General features: G+C 44.5%; 2 protein-coding genes across 4 annotated transcripts in view; one reads left to right on the plus strand and one right to left on the minus strand.

Moving 5' to 3' along the window:
* The window catches only part of TMPRSS12 (transmembrane serine protease 12), a 6,530-nt gene extending 5,495 nt beyond the window's left edge, over nt 1–1,035 (plus strand). Inside the window, exon 5 of the mRNA XM_009646116.1 lies at nt 799–1,035. Within this exon, the coding sequence (XP_009644411.1) occupies nt 799–1,035 (237 nt within the window). The remainder of the gene's footprint in view (nt 1–798) is intronic.
* A 711-nt stretch (nt 1,036–1,746) lies between these two features.
* On the minus strand, nt 1,747–14,036 carry ATF1 (activating transcription factor 1). 3 transcript variants are annotated; one of them, XM_035901507.1, is made up of 8 exons: nt 11,885–11,933; nt 11,058–11,059; nt 9,992–10,120; nt 8,100–8,200; nt 6,428–6,558; nt 5,419–5,598; nt 5,157–5,316; nt 1,747–4,808 (listed from the first exon to the last, which is right to left on the minus strand). In XM_035901507.1, exons 1-8 carry the CDS (start codon nt 11,916–11,918, stop codon nt 4,664–4,666), a joined length of 882 nt encoding a protein of 293 aa, XP_035757400.1. In that variant the 5' UTR covers nt 11,919–11,933; the 3' UTR covers nt 1,747–4,663. The 3 variants fall into 3 exon arrangements, with proteins under 3 accessions (XP_035757400.1, XP_009644401.1, XP_035757399.1); XM_009646106.2 differs by lacking the exons at nt 11,058–11,059; nt 11,885–11,933 and adding an exon at nt 12,045–14,036; XM_035901506.1 differs by lacking the exons at nt 11,058–11,059; nt 11,885–11,933 and adding an exon at nt 12,089–12,163.
* Between the last annotated feature and the right edge of the window lie 2,612 nt (nt 14,037–16,648).

The following is a 16,648-nucleotide window of genomic DNA, read 5'->3' on the forward strand; positions in this document are numbered from 1 at the left end:
TTGCTCAGAGCCCCATCCAACCTGGCCTTGAATGTTCCCAGGGATGGGGCCTCCACCCCCTCTCTGGGCAACCTGTTCCAGTGTTTTACCACCCTCATTGTAAAAAATTTCTTCCTTACCTCTAGCCTGAACCTACCCTGTTCTAGTTTAAAACCATTTCCCCTTGTCCTAACACAGCTGGCCCTACTAAAAAGACGTTCCCCATCTTTCCTATAGGCCCCCTTTAGGTACTGGAAGGCCACAATCAGGTCTCCCCGTAGCCTTCTTTTCTCCAGGCTGAACAAACCCAACTCTCCCAGCCTGGCCTCATAGGAGAGGTGCTCCAGCCCCCGGATCATTTTTGTGGCCCTCCTCTGGACCCGTTCCAACAGTTCCATGTCCTTCTTGTGCTGAAACCAATGCCGGCATGGCGTTCTAGTCCAGGTAGTGCCACCCCGCAGAGAATCACAGAATCACTTTGGTTGGAAAAGACCTTTGAGATCATCGAGTCCAACCTTTAACCTACCCCTGCCATCCCACCACCAAGCACCCTCAGCACCTCATCCACCCTTCTTTTAAATCCCCGCAGGGATGGGGACTCGACCACCTCCCTGGGCAGCCCCTTCCAGAGCCTGACAGCCCAACTTCATCTTAATTTGTCTGTGTACTGCATGCTACTGTCGTTATCACTGCGCCGTTAACTTCTCTGATTGAAAAAAGTTAACCCAAAAAAAAAAGTGGGTGCATTACTGAGTCGATTCTACACCGACTCCCGGAAGGGAACACACGTTACTCGGTCTCTCTATTGTTTATCTTTAGGGAGACAGCGGTGGACCTCTTGCCTGCATTCACCCCAGTACCAACAAGTACTATCTCATGGGGATTGCCAGCTTCGGAGTCGGCTGTGGCCGACCAAAATACCCTGGGATCTACGTCCGTTTGTCTCAATACGGAAGATGGGTAAAATCTGAACTTCTGAAGAGTAACATGGCGGCGAATCCCGCCAGCATGACGCTCGCCATCTTGCTGCCTGTGATGCGTACGGTACTCGCATAGCCCTTCTGAAGGGACAAACCATTGCGTCATCGTCGCAGAGGCTTGGTCTGCCGGTTCAAACTCTGAAAAGAGCGCTACCTCCCGTTTCAGAATAAACCTAAGAGCCGAAGGGCGTACGCTGACTTTTTAGAAGTCACATTTGCGACTGTGTTACCTCTTTTGTTTTCTGCCTTTGATGTCCATACTAACAGTAGAGGAGGTGATAACAGCCTCGACCCTAACAACGAAACTGAATGTAGAAGTGTTGCCAGCCGAAAAGACTTTTTTTTCCTACCTTATTTCTATGCTCTTCCAGCTACCAGCAGCTGAAGTGCTCCTTGGCAATGCCACCGCGATTTGGTAGACGGCAGAGACGCTCCCTCTGCTGGGTGAACACCAGCAGAGCACAACAGGTTTTTTTGCTAATATTGGCTCAGCTTACTGAAAACTAAAAAGGCAAAAAAAACCCCAAACCCCGCAGAAAGATAAAAGGTCTTCTCCAGTAATTATTTTTAGCGACGACTAAAATTTATGCCCAAATAACTTAGTGCTGGCTGCTGAGAGCACGCAGCCGACAGGAGATGGCTGGGTGCCGTTTCATAGACTACACGTTTATTCTTGGCCATGGTGAAAGACCCAATACCACATAAAGAACGCACATTTGGTGAGAACCACTGCAGGACTACGTTAATTAAAAATAAACAAGGACCATCAGAATTACATTTTGGCGACTTTATTTACCAAGGTCAAAATTTGCAACCATCTAATTGTTTCGACAAATATTTACAGTTCATATAAAGCATGTACTTCCGTTGGGAGATGACCAGCAGAACAGTATCGGGTACTACATCTCTCACGCTCAGGAGATGACAGGATTTTACTCTCTTACAATCTAGATTTTGAAGTAAATCCAAAATAAGTACTTCATGATAAGTGATTACTTAAAGAGCAAACTCATGTTACTGTTTAATATTTCCATGATGAAAAATAAGCTGCTCTTCCCAAAACACTATTTTAAGAGGATAAAAATTTACTGATGTTATGTCTGGCAGCACTACATTTGCTTCACTTGCTGAATACAGAAAGAATTGGCCACCATTTTTTTATTTTTATTTTTTTTTTTTACACTCTTAACACTTGATAGCTTTTTTAAATTATTATTCCGCATTACAAAAGAAGGTAAAGGAACAACAGCACACAGTGAGGATCAAAATACCGTACAGAGGAGTTACCAAATTCGTTTCAGTAAGTCAAGCCCTCTTAAACCTAAGCCGAATAGCGTGTGCCCCCCCCGATGGGAGAGGGAGCGAAAGGCCCAGTTCTCTGAGAGGCCAAGCACGTGCCCAGGTGTTCGTTTTTCCTGAAATCCCACTAACAGGAATAGGAGGCACCGGACGCCTCTTGTGGAGCAGTTCCCTACCGTAATGGCGTTCTCAGCCTGGCTGGCTATTTGTCACGTGCAGCAATGGCACGTGCGAACACGAACGCGTGCTCCAGCTTGGCCTAAAGGAAACGTACCCTGGATCATGTCTGTAACAATCGGGTATTTAGAAACTTTAGGAAAAAAAATACGTTTTTATAGCCTACTGATGTCGTGATTGTGGAATGCAGCCTTTCCCATACCATTTGCAAAGAGCTCTGCTTGCTACGAAGTCCATTAATTCAAAAATGAGTAAAATAAAAAATACTGACTGACCATATGCTAAGCGTTACACATCTAGGGAGTGAGTACAACTTCTCGTTTCATTCAGATCTGAGCTAGCACAACACACACACGTAGCTCTAACACCTTTGTAATAGCATAGTCCATAGTGCAATTCCCGCTGACATAACTGGAAGCAGGATTCAATCCTAACTATGGAAAATAGTGTATTTATTATTCATGCAATAAGCACTGCATACACATTTTTCTATTTCACAGAATCACAGAATCACAGAATGGTTGAGGTCGGCCGGGGCCTCTGGAGGTCGCCCTGCCCAACCCCCTGCTCACCTAGAGCAGGTTGCCCAGGACCACGTCCAGACGGCTTTTGAGTATCTCCAAGAATGGAGATTCCACCCCCAAAAGAGTCCTGATCATGTCAAACATTTAATTTTCACCTGAAACAAATTACAGTCACACAAGCTAGAACCTCTGATGCTGTCAGATCTCATGTGCAGATAATATCAACCGTGGGGAGTAAAAAGCCCTGATCTCTTTCTTTGTTGGTTTTTTTTTCTTTTGTGTTTTGTTTTGGGTTTTTTTCTCTTTTTTTTTTCCAATACTCCTTAGGATCCATTTTTTTGCAAGTTGCCTACAGACGTACAAAATTAATTCAAATATCTCCTACACCAAAGACGATCTCATTTGACTTTGAACTATCCATAAAAATATATGCTCGAAAATCTGGTTCACAAAATATTTCATTTGTTTACTAAAACGAAATATATAAACTGTCAAAATACGTATAGAAACTCAATTTCAGAATTTGTAAAGATCACAATTTAGCTACAAAATATACCGACCATCTACCTGTTTTCAATAGAATATTTTCTTACAAAGATACCATTACTTTGCAAAATATCACCTACCTTACAAAATTAGTCCAGAAATTCCGTACTACTTTCCGCATATAAACCATATATTAGAACCTCATTAACCCTTTGGTATAGATCTTCAATCTTTTCGTTTATCCTCCTCCTCCTATTTGGTTTAAACGTTCCGAAGCACAGGAGAATCTCCAGACCGAATAAGCAACGCGTGTTCCGTTGTCTCTACGATCAGCGCGCAGTTGATTTCTCAGTTAGAGATGTTTATCAAGCCCAGCAACTAAGACCAAACTATTGCGAAATCATTCTCCAGAAACCTTTGCTCGCCAGTTCCCGGTCTACCGCCCCGGACTCCGCAGTAACCGGACGTGTTGAATTCTCCTAAGAGAAGCCAACACCTTCGGTCACGTGCCTCAGGCCTTTCAGGACTCAGCCTCTCGCTGCTTCCTGCAGATCCTTTCCAAATTTGATAAAACACAGCAAACATTGAAAAAAAAAAAAAAAAAAAACAAAAAAACCAAAAACCAAACCCCAACTTTTTAAGCTGTCAGCTGAGAAAGAGTAAACATAATTTATATCTCTAGCAAAGTATTAGCTTTCTTTATCATCTGCACCTGTAAATAACAACTTACAGGTTAAAATAAAAATATTTACATACAAATAACTGAAAGAAAAAGGCTTGAAAAAGAGTAAGAAATCAAAACATACACTGGTTATAAATGTCACTAATAATGTCAGCTATGGCAAGGATTCCATTTCATCCGCATTTTAACTGTAACCAAATATCGCCTCCATTGCAAGAGGTATTTGCAGAAATTTTCAAAGAAATTCTCATCACCTGCCTTGTGAAACGCCTGTCCTTTCACTGGAGATGCAATCTTGGCTTTATAAAGTTTCCAGTTGTGCAGCAGGAATTTTGGTGAGGTTTTCTCGTCTCCTGTTTGTACTTTGTCATCAACATGTTGTAAATAAAATCTATATAGTCTTTAAGTTGCGAAATCTAGGTAGAAAAGTTTCAGTTTTGACCTTTCATCTATTTTAAAAAATTCAGTATAAAAAAAAAAAAAAAAAATTTCTCCTCTGAAATTTAAACAGTCCACAAAAGTTTTACCTTCTTTTCTTACACACTTTTATGACAGTAAAGATCTTTCAAAGTTTTTAACTCTTCAATTAGAGTTTTGTTCTGATTTTCCAGGACCGCAACCCGATTTTCCAGACATTTAACATACTCTTTCTTCTTCCTGCGGCATTCTCGAGCAGCTTCTCTGCAACAGACAAGCAGAACGGGTTATTTCAGCGACGCGTCTGGTTTGTGAACGTCACAAGCCCGGACCAACCAAACTGCTCGGTACCCAACGGCAGGTGGAGAGCGTGAAATTTGGCGGTACCCGGTAACACGCACCGTAGCCAACCCGCAGGGAAAACAACAATTTGTTTTCTCCGAGCTGCGCGAGACTGAGCACGTCGCGTGTTTTGGGCAGAATTCCCCGTGTTTTGGGTGGCTGGATGCAGCGCAGCACGCCGATGGCACAACAGTCAGCTTGCAGGACTCACGATTTGTCCTTTCAGGATGCGTTTCAGCGCGTTAAACTAACAAACGGGCGCTTACGTACCTGTTCTTCATCAGCCTTATTTCTCGTTTCAGCTGCGGATCATCTGTCTTACTTGTCTGCGATGTCAGAGTGACGGGAGACGTCATCACCACAGTCTGAGGAAGGGAGGTGGTGGTCGGCGTGCTGCGGATCTGGTACGTCTGCATGTCTCCCGACGCAGCTGTGGCGGTAATAGCGTAAGACAGCAAAACGTGGCAGCGTTAGAAAGTTACACTCGCGTCCGCGGAGGGTGTTTCCAACCGTTTCCAGAGGGTGTACTCACTCTGCACCACCACCTGGTTGCTGGGCACCAGGATCTGTTGACCATCTGACGTTTGCGCGTACTGCAATATCGTTGTCCCAGGCTGAGTACCACCAGCGTTGGTCATCGTTAGTGTCTGCAGACCTTGCACGCCATCTGTACCCGGGCTGGCCAGCTGTAGCCCGTTTGCAGCAATGGCAACTGGAAGAGAAAGGAAGAGGCGCAATATTTGTAGCTGTACGTTGGAACATACAGAAGCTGAAGGCACATCTGGCGGCTGTGCATCTCTTGCCACTGCTGAAACACACTGCCCCTTTTGAAAGGCTTTTTTCTTCTGTCACTGTCAACTCCCAGGTCTCGCCGCTGGGCTCCTACTCAAGGGCCTGGGTGTAAGGGGGAGGCGCTGGTACGGGGAGCAGCCGCAGGGGCTGGGACTGCCCCGAGCCAGACACCAGCTCCACCCCGACCCACGGCCGGTGGCTCCTCTGGGGAAACGTACTTAAGAAAGGGCAAAGGAGTGAGGGGCGGGGGCAAGTGAGAAACAGCAGCACGAACACCCAGCTCAGAGAAGCGTGGGGAGGGCGTGCTCCACGGGCCGGAGCCGGCTGCTTTTTGGGTCACAAGAATACTAGAGTGAGAAAATCAAAGGAACGACCGCTTTTTTTGCGACCTCCCTGATACCACAGGAACACCTTTTGGTGCGGCCCGGTGATTCATACAATGGTATCTTCATTGATCTTACCTTCTGGACTAAATCTAATACTGGGAGACTGCTACGTATTTCATAGCAACATCCCTTGAAGGTCTCCATAGGCAAAAATGATGATAATGAAGTGTTGAGGTTACCCAGGGTCTGTAGCTACTGGTCTATTTCCAAGTTATAACAGTACTAACTTCATTAACTGTTAGATAAATAACCAAACCATCTGAGTTCCATCTTAGTCAAATATATAACAAGAAGAAAATCTGTATTTTGAGGCAAGCTGAATAACAAATGGGCCTGGTTAGGCCCGTATTTTGTGTAACATACTGTACTGCCCAGTGCTCGTCTGGTAGATAGGTGTGGGGACGGACATAGATGTAACAGTAGAGACGCCAGGACTCTCCTCATCTCCTTTTCGGTCACGTGTATCTTCAGAAGAAAGATCTTTCAAAATTTTTCTGTAAAAAAAGGAACAAAAAAAAAGTTTTATCAGCTCTAATAGGTGAAACCTACACATTACTGCAACGAGAGGTACAAGCTGCTATCCCTACCCCGCATTACAGAAATAAACACCACGATTCTGGTGTCCTACAGCTTTTGGAATTAAGGGAATTTTGTATGAGGTGACTGCCTCAAACTCTTTATGCAGTTACACTTCAGTAGTTTATATAGTCTGGGGTTTTAGTTAAATATTTGAATCCTTTTACGAGCCAAGAGCAATTCAAGTCAGCTGCTGATGTATAAAGCATGCCTATGTGCAAATCAGCACAAATTCCAGATTTTCAAGCCTTATCCTCTAAAAGCCTCAGATGTTTGGGCTGATGAGCCTGCAGTGGCAACCTGCACCATTTACAGCTGATTTCAGGAACCTCCACAACAACGGTGTGCCGAAAACCAGCACTGCAGCCGCACCACTGCATTTCTGTAAAGGCTGCACTGGAGTCTCCACCATAAACGCTTCCTGGGGAGATGTAACTGGCCTGCTAGGAGGTTTTTCTGATTTACAACTCTAATTCTCTCAAGAATAGGCTTTGTATATCCAATAAAGCCCAGTTTGCTCTGTCTGGTGCCAGAATAAACTAAAAAGCAGTAGATTACTACAGAAAAGTTTAAAAATTAGATCTTTTGCTCGTCTGCTACGCAGTAAGACTTGACATTTCTTTCCTGCATTTAATTTAGCTCTTGCATAGCTTCTCCAACACCCCGTGTCCGACGTAACAGCACCCCAGTAACACAGGCACGTCTCTGTTCAGAAGAGCCAACGGAAGCGTGAATTTCACGCCCCTCAGCCCAGGCCAAACGATGAACTGGGGACAGTTCCACAAGGAGAAAAGCAGACCTGACGATCCCAAACCCGTACGGCTGAACAGTTCTCCCTGCTTACAGCTCCTATTTTCCTACCCTGGCTACTTTAACTGAAGACTCGGAATCGCTCTTTTCCACCACCATTTTTGGCTGCATCCAAAATAATAAAATCCCTCCTAAATAATTTGTTCCGGTACGTAGTTCAGGATGAGATAAAGCCGTCAGAAAGTACTAAGGAGAACACATAAAACATTCAAAAAATGAAAAGCAGTGGCAGAAGCGGGAACAATCCTCACAGACAGGAATATCAGGCAGGTTCGTAAAAGGTCTTTTACATTTTTCAGAACATTATTGTAAAAATATTAAATTTTGTGTTAAGTTTCTAACAAATTTATTATCTGCTAAGCTGGGACGTGGCCTTTGACTGCGCTCCCCATTTCAGTAAAATGATGCTGATACCAGTTCTCCCTACGCCGCATCACGGTGAAGCTGATCTCCAGTTAAGGCAAAGTTTCCCTGTAGCAAATCACAGTTAACATGGCATCCTCAAAACGTTTGCTGCAGGGCAGAGCCAATGCATGCTTCAAAAGAAGGAAATCAACTCAGAGGCTGACAGAATATGTGATGCTATTGAAAGAAGTTGCTATTTTGGGTTCAAATAAAAATAGGGAAATGTATGACACGTGGTACTCACCGGTAAGATGGACGACGAGCTAAGATGCCTCGAGCTTTCTGTGAGGAGCCTATGCTATCTGATGAATCCTGAGAATCTTCACTCTCAGACAAAGAAGATACCTAAAAAACACATTCCATGTGGTTATCCGGTCTGGTTCAGAAGGAACATCCAGAAGAGATTCCGCATTTTAATTGTATACGAGCTAAAGCTGCACGAAAACTACACAAACGCAAAAAAGAAACGCTCAAGAGATTCTCCCGAACTATTTATCACATAAAAGCTGAAAAATGTCCACCCTCTGAAGCTAGCTGTTCCAGCTGGACTAAACTGCAGGATTAATCAATCCAGGAATTTAAAACCAGCAGTGTGAAGAAATACAAATGGTTTATTGTCTTCATGAAAACCAAACAAGCCCGACTATCTTATTGGCTGATGTGGCCTGAGAAGGTGAGCCACTCCCACCGTAACTGTCCAGGGAGGTGGTGGGAAAGGGAACGGGAACAACATTTATGTACAAACACATAAAATACTGCAAATCTTTTATGCAGACAGAAGAGCAGCGTATTTTGTTGGTCAGAATAAAAGAGTCAAATGAAAATAATACTTAAAGCAGCAGCATGTCAGGGAGTAAATATCCAAAGTATTATCTATCATTTTCTCTTTATTCCACTGTGTCCTCATCCAGCAGGCAAGCGTTATTTTTTTTCTCTGATGCTCCTTATTAAATACAAGCTAACAAAACATTTATTTGTACTTATCTGTGTGCCAGCAACAAAAAGTCAAGAAGAATGCATACAGCTCTGGGAAAAGCATTTCTCACTTAACTGCTGCTACAGAGACAAAAAGAACAACCTACTAGCAACAATTTTTACAAAAAGCTGCTCATGTATTACTTTTTTTTTTTTCCCCTTTGAGCAACAAGGCCACAATGTTCATAAATCACAGGAAAAAAGGAAAGAATAGAGTCAGTGGGGACCCTGCAACTAGAACACGACGATAGGAAAGGGATTAACGGAGACTCAAGTAAAGACAACCTATGAAAGCAGATGCTTAAGTGTTGTCAGAAAAGAGAAATGTGCTTTGTTTTCCATGACCTGATGTTACAGGAACAACGATAGCTGAAAACACGTTGCAGCTTTACTTTTCACGGTTTATCAGTTTAAACGTCGTATGAATAGATGAGCATCAGTGACAAATTAATGCTTTTTAGCACAGTTCTTCCAGCCATTTGTCTGACTTAGTGCAGTCATTTCACAGAGCAACGCCAATGCCACGCTGCCCAGAGGGCAGCCAAGAACTGAATGAAGTAGCAACAGGCTCGGCTGTAAACTCCTCAAGGCTCCTCTCTGAAGTGGCCCGCACAAAAATCACATGGCAAATGAGTAAGAGATGCAAGCGGAGCCCTTCGGTACCACAGAAACGGAGCTAGAGCGTACATGAGGGGAGCAATCAACCATCCTCCACCGTTCAGGTCTGCCTTTCCAAACACACGTTCCTCTTCACCGGGCTACTCCACACTCTCCTTATTTGGGTATTAAAACACGCTGATGGCACGCCTGTTCACAGCACCAACTAACCAGCTGTGGTTTGGTTTGGTTTTGGTTTTTTTATAAAGGGAGGCAACATCAAATAGTTTAATTTCGACTCCAAAGGCAACTTTAGCACTACAAATAATTTCAACCTTAAGAATTCAACCTTAAGAATTCAACCTTAAGAATTCAACCTTAAGAATTCAACCTTAAGAATTCAGGATGTATCCCCAAAATACCGTCACTGGTTGCTCGCTGTCCCTTACAGCGGGGCCAGAAAGGCTGAACCGTGGCAGTCAGCCGAGTCAGACAAGCCCTCACAAGTCTTTTCACATCCATGAAACAGGATTCTTGGTTGTTTAACAGACATTCTGTAGTTACCTGCACCGTTTGCACCTGGGGCGAGTGGATTACGGAAGAGGACTGAGCGGTCTGAATGACTCCCTGGACCTGGACTTGCTCTCCAGGAAGCTGAACAACTGTCAGGGGAGCAGGACCTCTTAGAGACATCTACAACAAAGCAGAGAATCGTTAACAGAAGCGTTTGTTCTGTGGTATTCAGAAAGTCTATATACACGTAGGAAAAGTCGTGGAGAACATGCATTAGTGAGGCTTCTTTTGAGTCTAATTAAGCCACAGAAGGTACCCTTTAAAGAGGCACGTTTTTGAGATGCACATCTGCATATGAGAAAAGGCTGCACCAGTTACTTACTTGACTTAGGCTAGGGGGAAAATCGAATCTGTAGCGTTACGTGCAAAAGATTAAAATGCTGCAACTTCAACACACGCAGCTCTAAATGAACCACAAGGAAGCAGCCTTCTTCAGAATCCCAGCACCGAGACTGAGCTCGACTGCTTTCGTGGAACTCCAGCCATACGCACAGATAAAGCCCCACATTTGTGGCAGTTCACTTTTTTTGAAGCTTTGATTCCATTTTAAGAGTGTCTTAGACTTGGATAAGCAGAAATAAAAGTGCCTTAATTCTCACTGAAGTTAACAGGACTTTAGTGCCCTATATAAATCAAGACGAAATCATCAGCAAGACCAGGGGCTTTGGACAGATCAGACTGACAATACTGAAGTAACGCAGAAGGCAGCACGAAGAATGCACATTTTTGGTGTTCTTGGATTTATTATTTTTTTTTTAAGCAACCGGCATGAGGCTACGGTTCAAAGATTTCACAGAGAAGAAACCACAAGAGTCAAGTATAGCGAAAGCTGACCAATCTACTTAGAGAGTTGAAGGCACAAGGGCTGTATGAAAGACACCAGCTCAGGAAGGGAACGGCAGGAGACAAGGTATGCAAGCTCTGCACAAGGAAGAAGAACAAAGAGCAGATTCTTCCAAATAAAAACTACGGCATCTGTTCTTTAACGTTTTAAAATGATCCATTTTAATAAATGTTGTAGCTGGAATCTAGGTTTACTTGGCAAAAAGTTAATTACTCCTGCTGCTCCTATAGAAAATACTTTTTACATTCGAACAGATTTGTATTTTTAATGTTGGACTCGCACGAGCCTTTGCACTTAAACATTGATTAAAGTTATACACGTGGATGCGTGAGTAAATAAGCAGTTTCCTCACCAAATTTCTTCACTACTTTTATTAATCTGGAATATATGAGAAGATGAAGGGCTCGTTAAAACTCACACAGCTAACTTCATTTCATGCTACTTTCGTATCGCACAGCGTAATATTAAGTTGCATTGGGAATCCTAAATGAAAACAGAGCAGAAAAGCAGCCTGCAAACAACCAACAGGATGCTTGCTGATGTTCTAGCCTGCCTTTGCCTCATGCAGTTATCTCAATTTTGCATCAAAATCTGCATCGCCTCCATAGGGTAAACAGCGGACGAGCCCCAAAATTTTGCTGTTTCACAGGCCAGCTGCAGGAGCAGACTGCACCGTGGAGGAGGCTCCTTCAGAGGCAGGAAGTTGGATTACGGGGAATTCAGGATAAAGCTTTGAAAGTGATGTTACCTTGTACTAAGCACGTCAAGTTTCCAACTTCATGTGATTTATTCCATTAAATACATTCACGTTGGGCTAAAATCCAAGTGTTTCCATGGTGCTGAGCACCCGGGATTGCCACTACTACAAAAGGAGCTGTAAATGGTATTTTTTGGTCCTGAATTCATCACTAAGCAGCTCCTGCACGTCAGGTCGATGACGATTTCAAAGGATGTAGAATCCAACAAAAACGCGGGGCTGCATTTTCGCATTGTACGAGCACGAAATTGAATTCTGGTCTTTTGAATACAAGCCATGGTACGCATCTTGTGTCGCTCATCAACAAACAAGTACATTTTTCTCAACTTTCTTTTGTTTTTTCTTCTCTGTGTGTTTCTAAAAGAACTCGTATCGTTTGTAGCACATAAAAAAATGGCTCTTAACTACCTCAAATGTTTGCTGAGATTTGGCCCAGGCTTTACCTGTTGAGCAATATGAGAGAGCTGAGCTGCCTGTAGTGTTGTACCTTGTACAGCTGATGTTTGTGAAGGCGTCACTGAACTGTTACTGCTGCTCTTGTGCACCTCTTCCATAATCAACTACAAGAAAAGTAACGAGTTAAATTCAGTTAATGAGAAATTTGACCAGCAGACAGGTGCCCAACTTCCTCTGATATTTTAGAGGATCTCAGTGCGCAATGCTTTTAGCCATATTTGGACATTTTTAATTAGTTCTTTGTCCTTCGATGTCACTTTCTATTACGGAATAGCACAGCATTTTTTTGTCGCTTCCCCTGCGGTACCCCGAGGATTGTTGTGCCTTCTCACGGGGACAAGAGGGGAAAGGCACGGTGGGAGCCTTTCCACTGACTCGCCCCGTGGGCCCGGGCAGGGCGAGCGCAGCACCCGGCACGAGGCCTCGGAGCCCAGAGCAGCACAAACCCCCGTTTCGGAACAGGGGACAAAGTCCCATTTCACCCTGACACCTGCGGTCCAACCGTCTGTCAGCACTGGTTCAGCCCTACCCCACGCTGAAATTTACGGTCAGATGTATTTACTGAATTCCCTGGGGTTTCGTGAAAATAAATTAAGTCATGAGTTCTAGGGAGAAAACCAAGCTGAAGCATTTGTACTAGAGAATATCTTGCTCTAAGTAAAATAATTTTCCAAAATACTTCACCCAAGCTACCAGCCAAACCTATTTTAAAACACCCGAAGGTGTATAGAAACAAAACAGGGATTCAAAAATCAAAGTACAGGGGTTTGGATTTTAAACCCTCCAGAAGTCACTCCGTCTCCACAGAACAGTCGCTAACGCTTCGCTCATTTCTAAGGTTTTATATTTAACTGTTCAGCATGTCTTGACAGCATCCCCCCTCCGATATCGGGGGATTCAGTGATGCAGAAACGCATGCTTTTCCGTGGGGTGAGTGGGTGGACCAGCCTAGAGCATTAGGAGCTGAGCGGTGAGTGTTAAACATTTTGTCACAGAAGGTTTGAAACTGTTGAAAGGACAGTTGCTATGAGACTGGAAATTACATTTCTTTCTGTGGAAATGTGAGTCATTGATTTTTCCCTACTGAGATAAACCACAGCTCTTGCAGCCTGACGTATACTTAGAGGGTAAAAAGTCAACGTACACCAAGAGCAGAACCTTGCTCTTGCAATCCTTACTCATCTGAGGAGTCCCGCTGCAGAGCTCCCCAGCTGAGTTACTAAAACAGGACTTTGCGGGGAGAAAACCGATGGCTGGGCGATACACGAAACCGTATCCTTTACGGCACGGAACAAACGTTCTCAACATCTGACACAGCTTCCCAACATCCTCGTGTCTATCAGCATAAACCAATCCATCCATAGTTTAAGCTGAAGCAGCAAAATGAAGGCTCCACTCGGGAATAAAGAGCTCCTGGGAGCAGGACAGCGCTTCAGCTGTTCCCAGCTTCTGGAAAGCTGCAGCTAATCAAAACTACCCCGTCCGCCTTGGCTAAGGTTGGCACGTCTCTGCTGCTGCTAACGCAACGGCACTTTCCCCTCCGCATCGTCGGGAGCGTGAACCAGAGCCGAGGATCCTGGCTGCCACCCTGCTCGTGCCTGCAAGAACCCAGCCCCGGCGCAGGAGCGCAGCGACGCCATTCTAAGATTTTCTTTTTTCAGTCGCTACCGCTGCAGAGCTCGCCTGGAAGTCAGAGAGATTGTTTGGGCTTTTTTTTTCTTTATTTCTTCAAGGAAAGAAAATTGAGAACGGAAATAATTAAAGTATCGTGAAGCTATAAAAAAAATGAAGAGCAGAATTAATGACAAGCGTGTGCAAGGGACGCAACCTTGTGCACCCTCTAAGGTAGCTTCAGGGTTTTTTATAAAGGAAAATCCACTTTTTGTACCCTTGCAAAGGGCACCATGGAGTGCCACAGGTACGTAGGGCACTGTCAGACTGAAATGCAGCCAACAGCAAAAACTAAAATAAATTTCCAGTGCTACAGAAACACCCAATTCATTTCTGTAGTGCTAAACCACATTCTCTATCTCTCCCTCCCTCTTCTGCTGTTTTTCTCTGCCTTATTGTCCCGTGAAAGACCCAACACAGCGGCAAAATAAGACTGCAAGAAACAATGAAACCGATAGATACAAAACCACCCAAAATAAACAAACTGGGGAGAAAGCACGGAGCATTTTGCTGATCTTTCTCTCATAGGCGTGAAGTCCTACTTACAGGAACGAAAGATAAAGTCTTTCCCATTACAAACGTGATTTTTCAAGCTCATCTCTGCTTGCTCTGCAGTATTTAAATATTCATCCAACACCTACGAATCTCAGTAAAATAATATTAATAAAACGAAAATTTAGCAAGCGATTTTAACAAGGTGAAAATTCCTACTGCATCTTGTACCCCCCGCCGGGTAAAGGAGGAGCAACACGCTGTTTGGCCTCGCACGGCCGTCTCACAAGACGACTCAGGTGCCTCCGTGTCATTAAAGCAACTTATTTCGCCGGAAAGCCACCGGTTTTCCATTGGAATGGCCTTCTGCGAGCACCTGGAATGGTGATTGCCACCTATCGGCTCTTAGAAAGACAGTTCCAATGAAAAACCTCAACCTGCAAGTTCTCAAGCTTTGAAAAGAAGCACCGAAGATGGAAAGTGTATCAGGGTTTGGGCTTTTTACCCCGCAGCTAAAGCCACTTCCATGACAGAACGTACGCTTGGCTTAAACCAGCGGCGCAGCGTGGGGTGCGGGCAGAGTTTTCCATGTCAGCACTAACAGGAGGGGATTCATAAAGGCAACGCCAAGCTTTTCTTATCCAGAAAATAATTCCTGTTCCAATCTGCAGGAAAACCACGGTGCTGTAAGCAGGTAGGCAAGGATTATGCTTTTCAGAATAAAAACAATGCCTCCACGCGGCTACACCTCAGAAGTAATTTAATTCAAATGAAAGGATTCTGCAATAGCAGCGCTATGGAGTTTGTTCTGGAGGACTTTTAAACTTCTGGGGATCGGCTCTCCCCAGCCCAAGAAACTCAGGTTAAGCACGAGTTGGAGCCTCAGACGGATCTTCCTTTTCAACAGGAACAGGAACCTCGCATTTCACTGTGGGCAAGCTCATCGTCCCCAAATCCACATACACCCTCCCAACACCACGGTCCTTAGGTTGAACCAGCACTCAAGAACCACTAAAAAAAGCCCCTAGAGGACTGAGAAGTATCAATTAAAAAAGAACAAATAAACAGACAAGAAAACCCCATTCCCACAGCTTTCACTAATCCTGATGAAAAGTACCCTACAAAGCTGACCGGACGGTCCCCTTACAGACCCACCGTGCCTGTGCCACAACGATCCTCACAGGATTTGACCCTGAATCACTTCAGCATCCCACAGCAGCGTCCTGCTCTCTTGGCCTTGCTGTTCTGTTTCCGCCTGTTTAGCACGCAGACCTGAGCCAGTGACCGGCCCTCGTTAGCCACTCGTCCAACACCTCAAAGCAAGGATTCCCAGCCCCAGATGAAGCTTCAAAGCATCATCAGGAAGCAAAGAATAAGGTAACGGAATATAAAAGCTGTACATCAAGGCAAAGAGAAGTGAGCTGTAATGCGAGAGCACCAAAGGAAGAAACCAAGTTCTGTTCTGCCCTTTTAAATCTCACACAGGCCTGAACGGTATTTCAGTACTGACGTGCTGTGAGAGGCAACTGATTTTCTTAATTACAGAGTCCAAAATCAAAGAATACCAGACACAGAATTTTATTCTCAAATGCTAAGTGACAAGGGCCAAATATTGACACATAGAAATTGCAGATAGCAATTTTAAAAGTCTGGTGAAACAATATTCAAGTAATCTGGTGATGTTTTGGATTCTTTAATGCCTCCAGATAAGCCGTCCTCACCAGCTCCAGCAGTTAAAATACTCTTTACTTAATTTTGCAATTAAGACACTTGGGGAAAGTTTTTTCATCCAGAAGACTGACAGAACTCCAGTTTTTTCCAGAAATCAGTGAAAGACAGAGGCGAAGGACAGCACATCCTACCAGTTCACGCCAGAAGGCAAGCGAGGAGACTTGAGTCAACGTACCCAGTTACAGTTTTGGATCCCATTCTACAAATACACGCACCAATACTCCTTAAAACTGCAGGAATACTTTCCGTACGTGTTCCCTTCCACTTCCACCCGCCCCAGCCTTCTGCAGCGCAACGAAGCTTAGCGAGCATTCCCATAACAAGCAGCTTCAGAAATAAAAGCCTGCAGTCTAGAACCGCGTACAGCACATTGACACGAGCGACCCTGAGATTTGTGAGAGGAAAATATCGGTGAGATCATTTACAAACAATTTGCATCCAGCCACCTTGAATCAACCCCATACCCCATTGCTGGGAGCGCTGGAAGAGGCGGCTCGCAAACACGGTACTGGGTCAAAATTAAAGGGAAATATCGCTGCCATCAGTAGGTGACGGCGCTGGTTTTTAGCGGTCGATCTCGCGGGTCTGCTGGAAAGGAGACCCCCGCTGCCCTTTTACTGAAGACCGAGCCCAACCGGGCAGAAGTCGCCACCCGAGGGCTCCGCGCCGGAGCCCGGGGGACCCCCCCCCGCCCTTC

This window comes from Egretta garzetta, unplaced genomic scaffold (assembly GCF_000687185.1).
Source record: "Egretta garzetta isolate BGI_Z169 unplaced genomic scaffold, ASM68718v1 scaffold309, whole genome shotgun sequence".
In the NCBI taxonomy this organism is placed as follows: Eukaryota; Metazoa; Chordata; class Aves; order Pelecaniformes; family Ardeidae; genus Egretta; species Egretta garzetta.

Bases quoted from the DNA above. Each gene is read 5' to 3' on its own strand.
- ATF1 (XM_009646106.2), bottom strand. From the start codon at position 12,155: ATGGAAGAGGTGCACAAGAGCAGCAGTAACAGTTCAGTGACGCCTTCA. The intron at 10,121-12,044 runs GTAAAGCCTGGG...GCTTTGTTGTAG, and splicing joins TCTCTCATATTGCTCAACAG to ATGTCTCTAAGAGGTCCTGC. The intron at 5,599-6,427 runs GTATGTTACACA...TTTCTCTTCCAG, and splicing joins GACGAGCACTGGGCAGTACA to TTGCCATTGCTGCAAACGGG.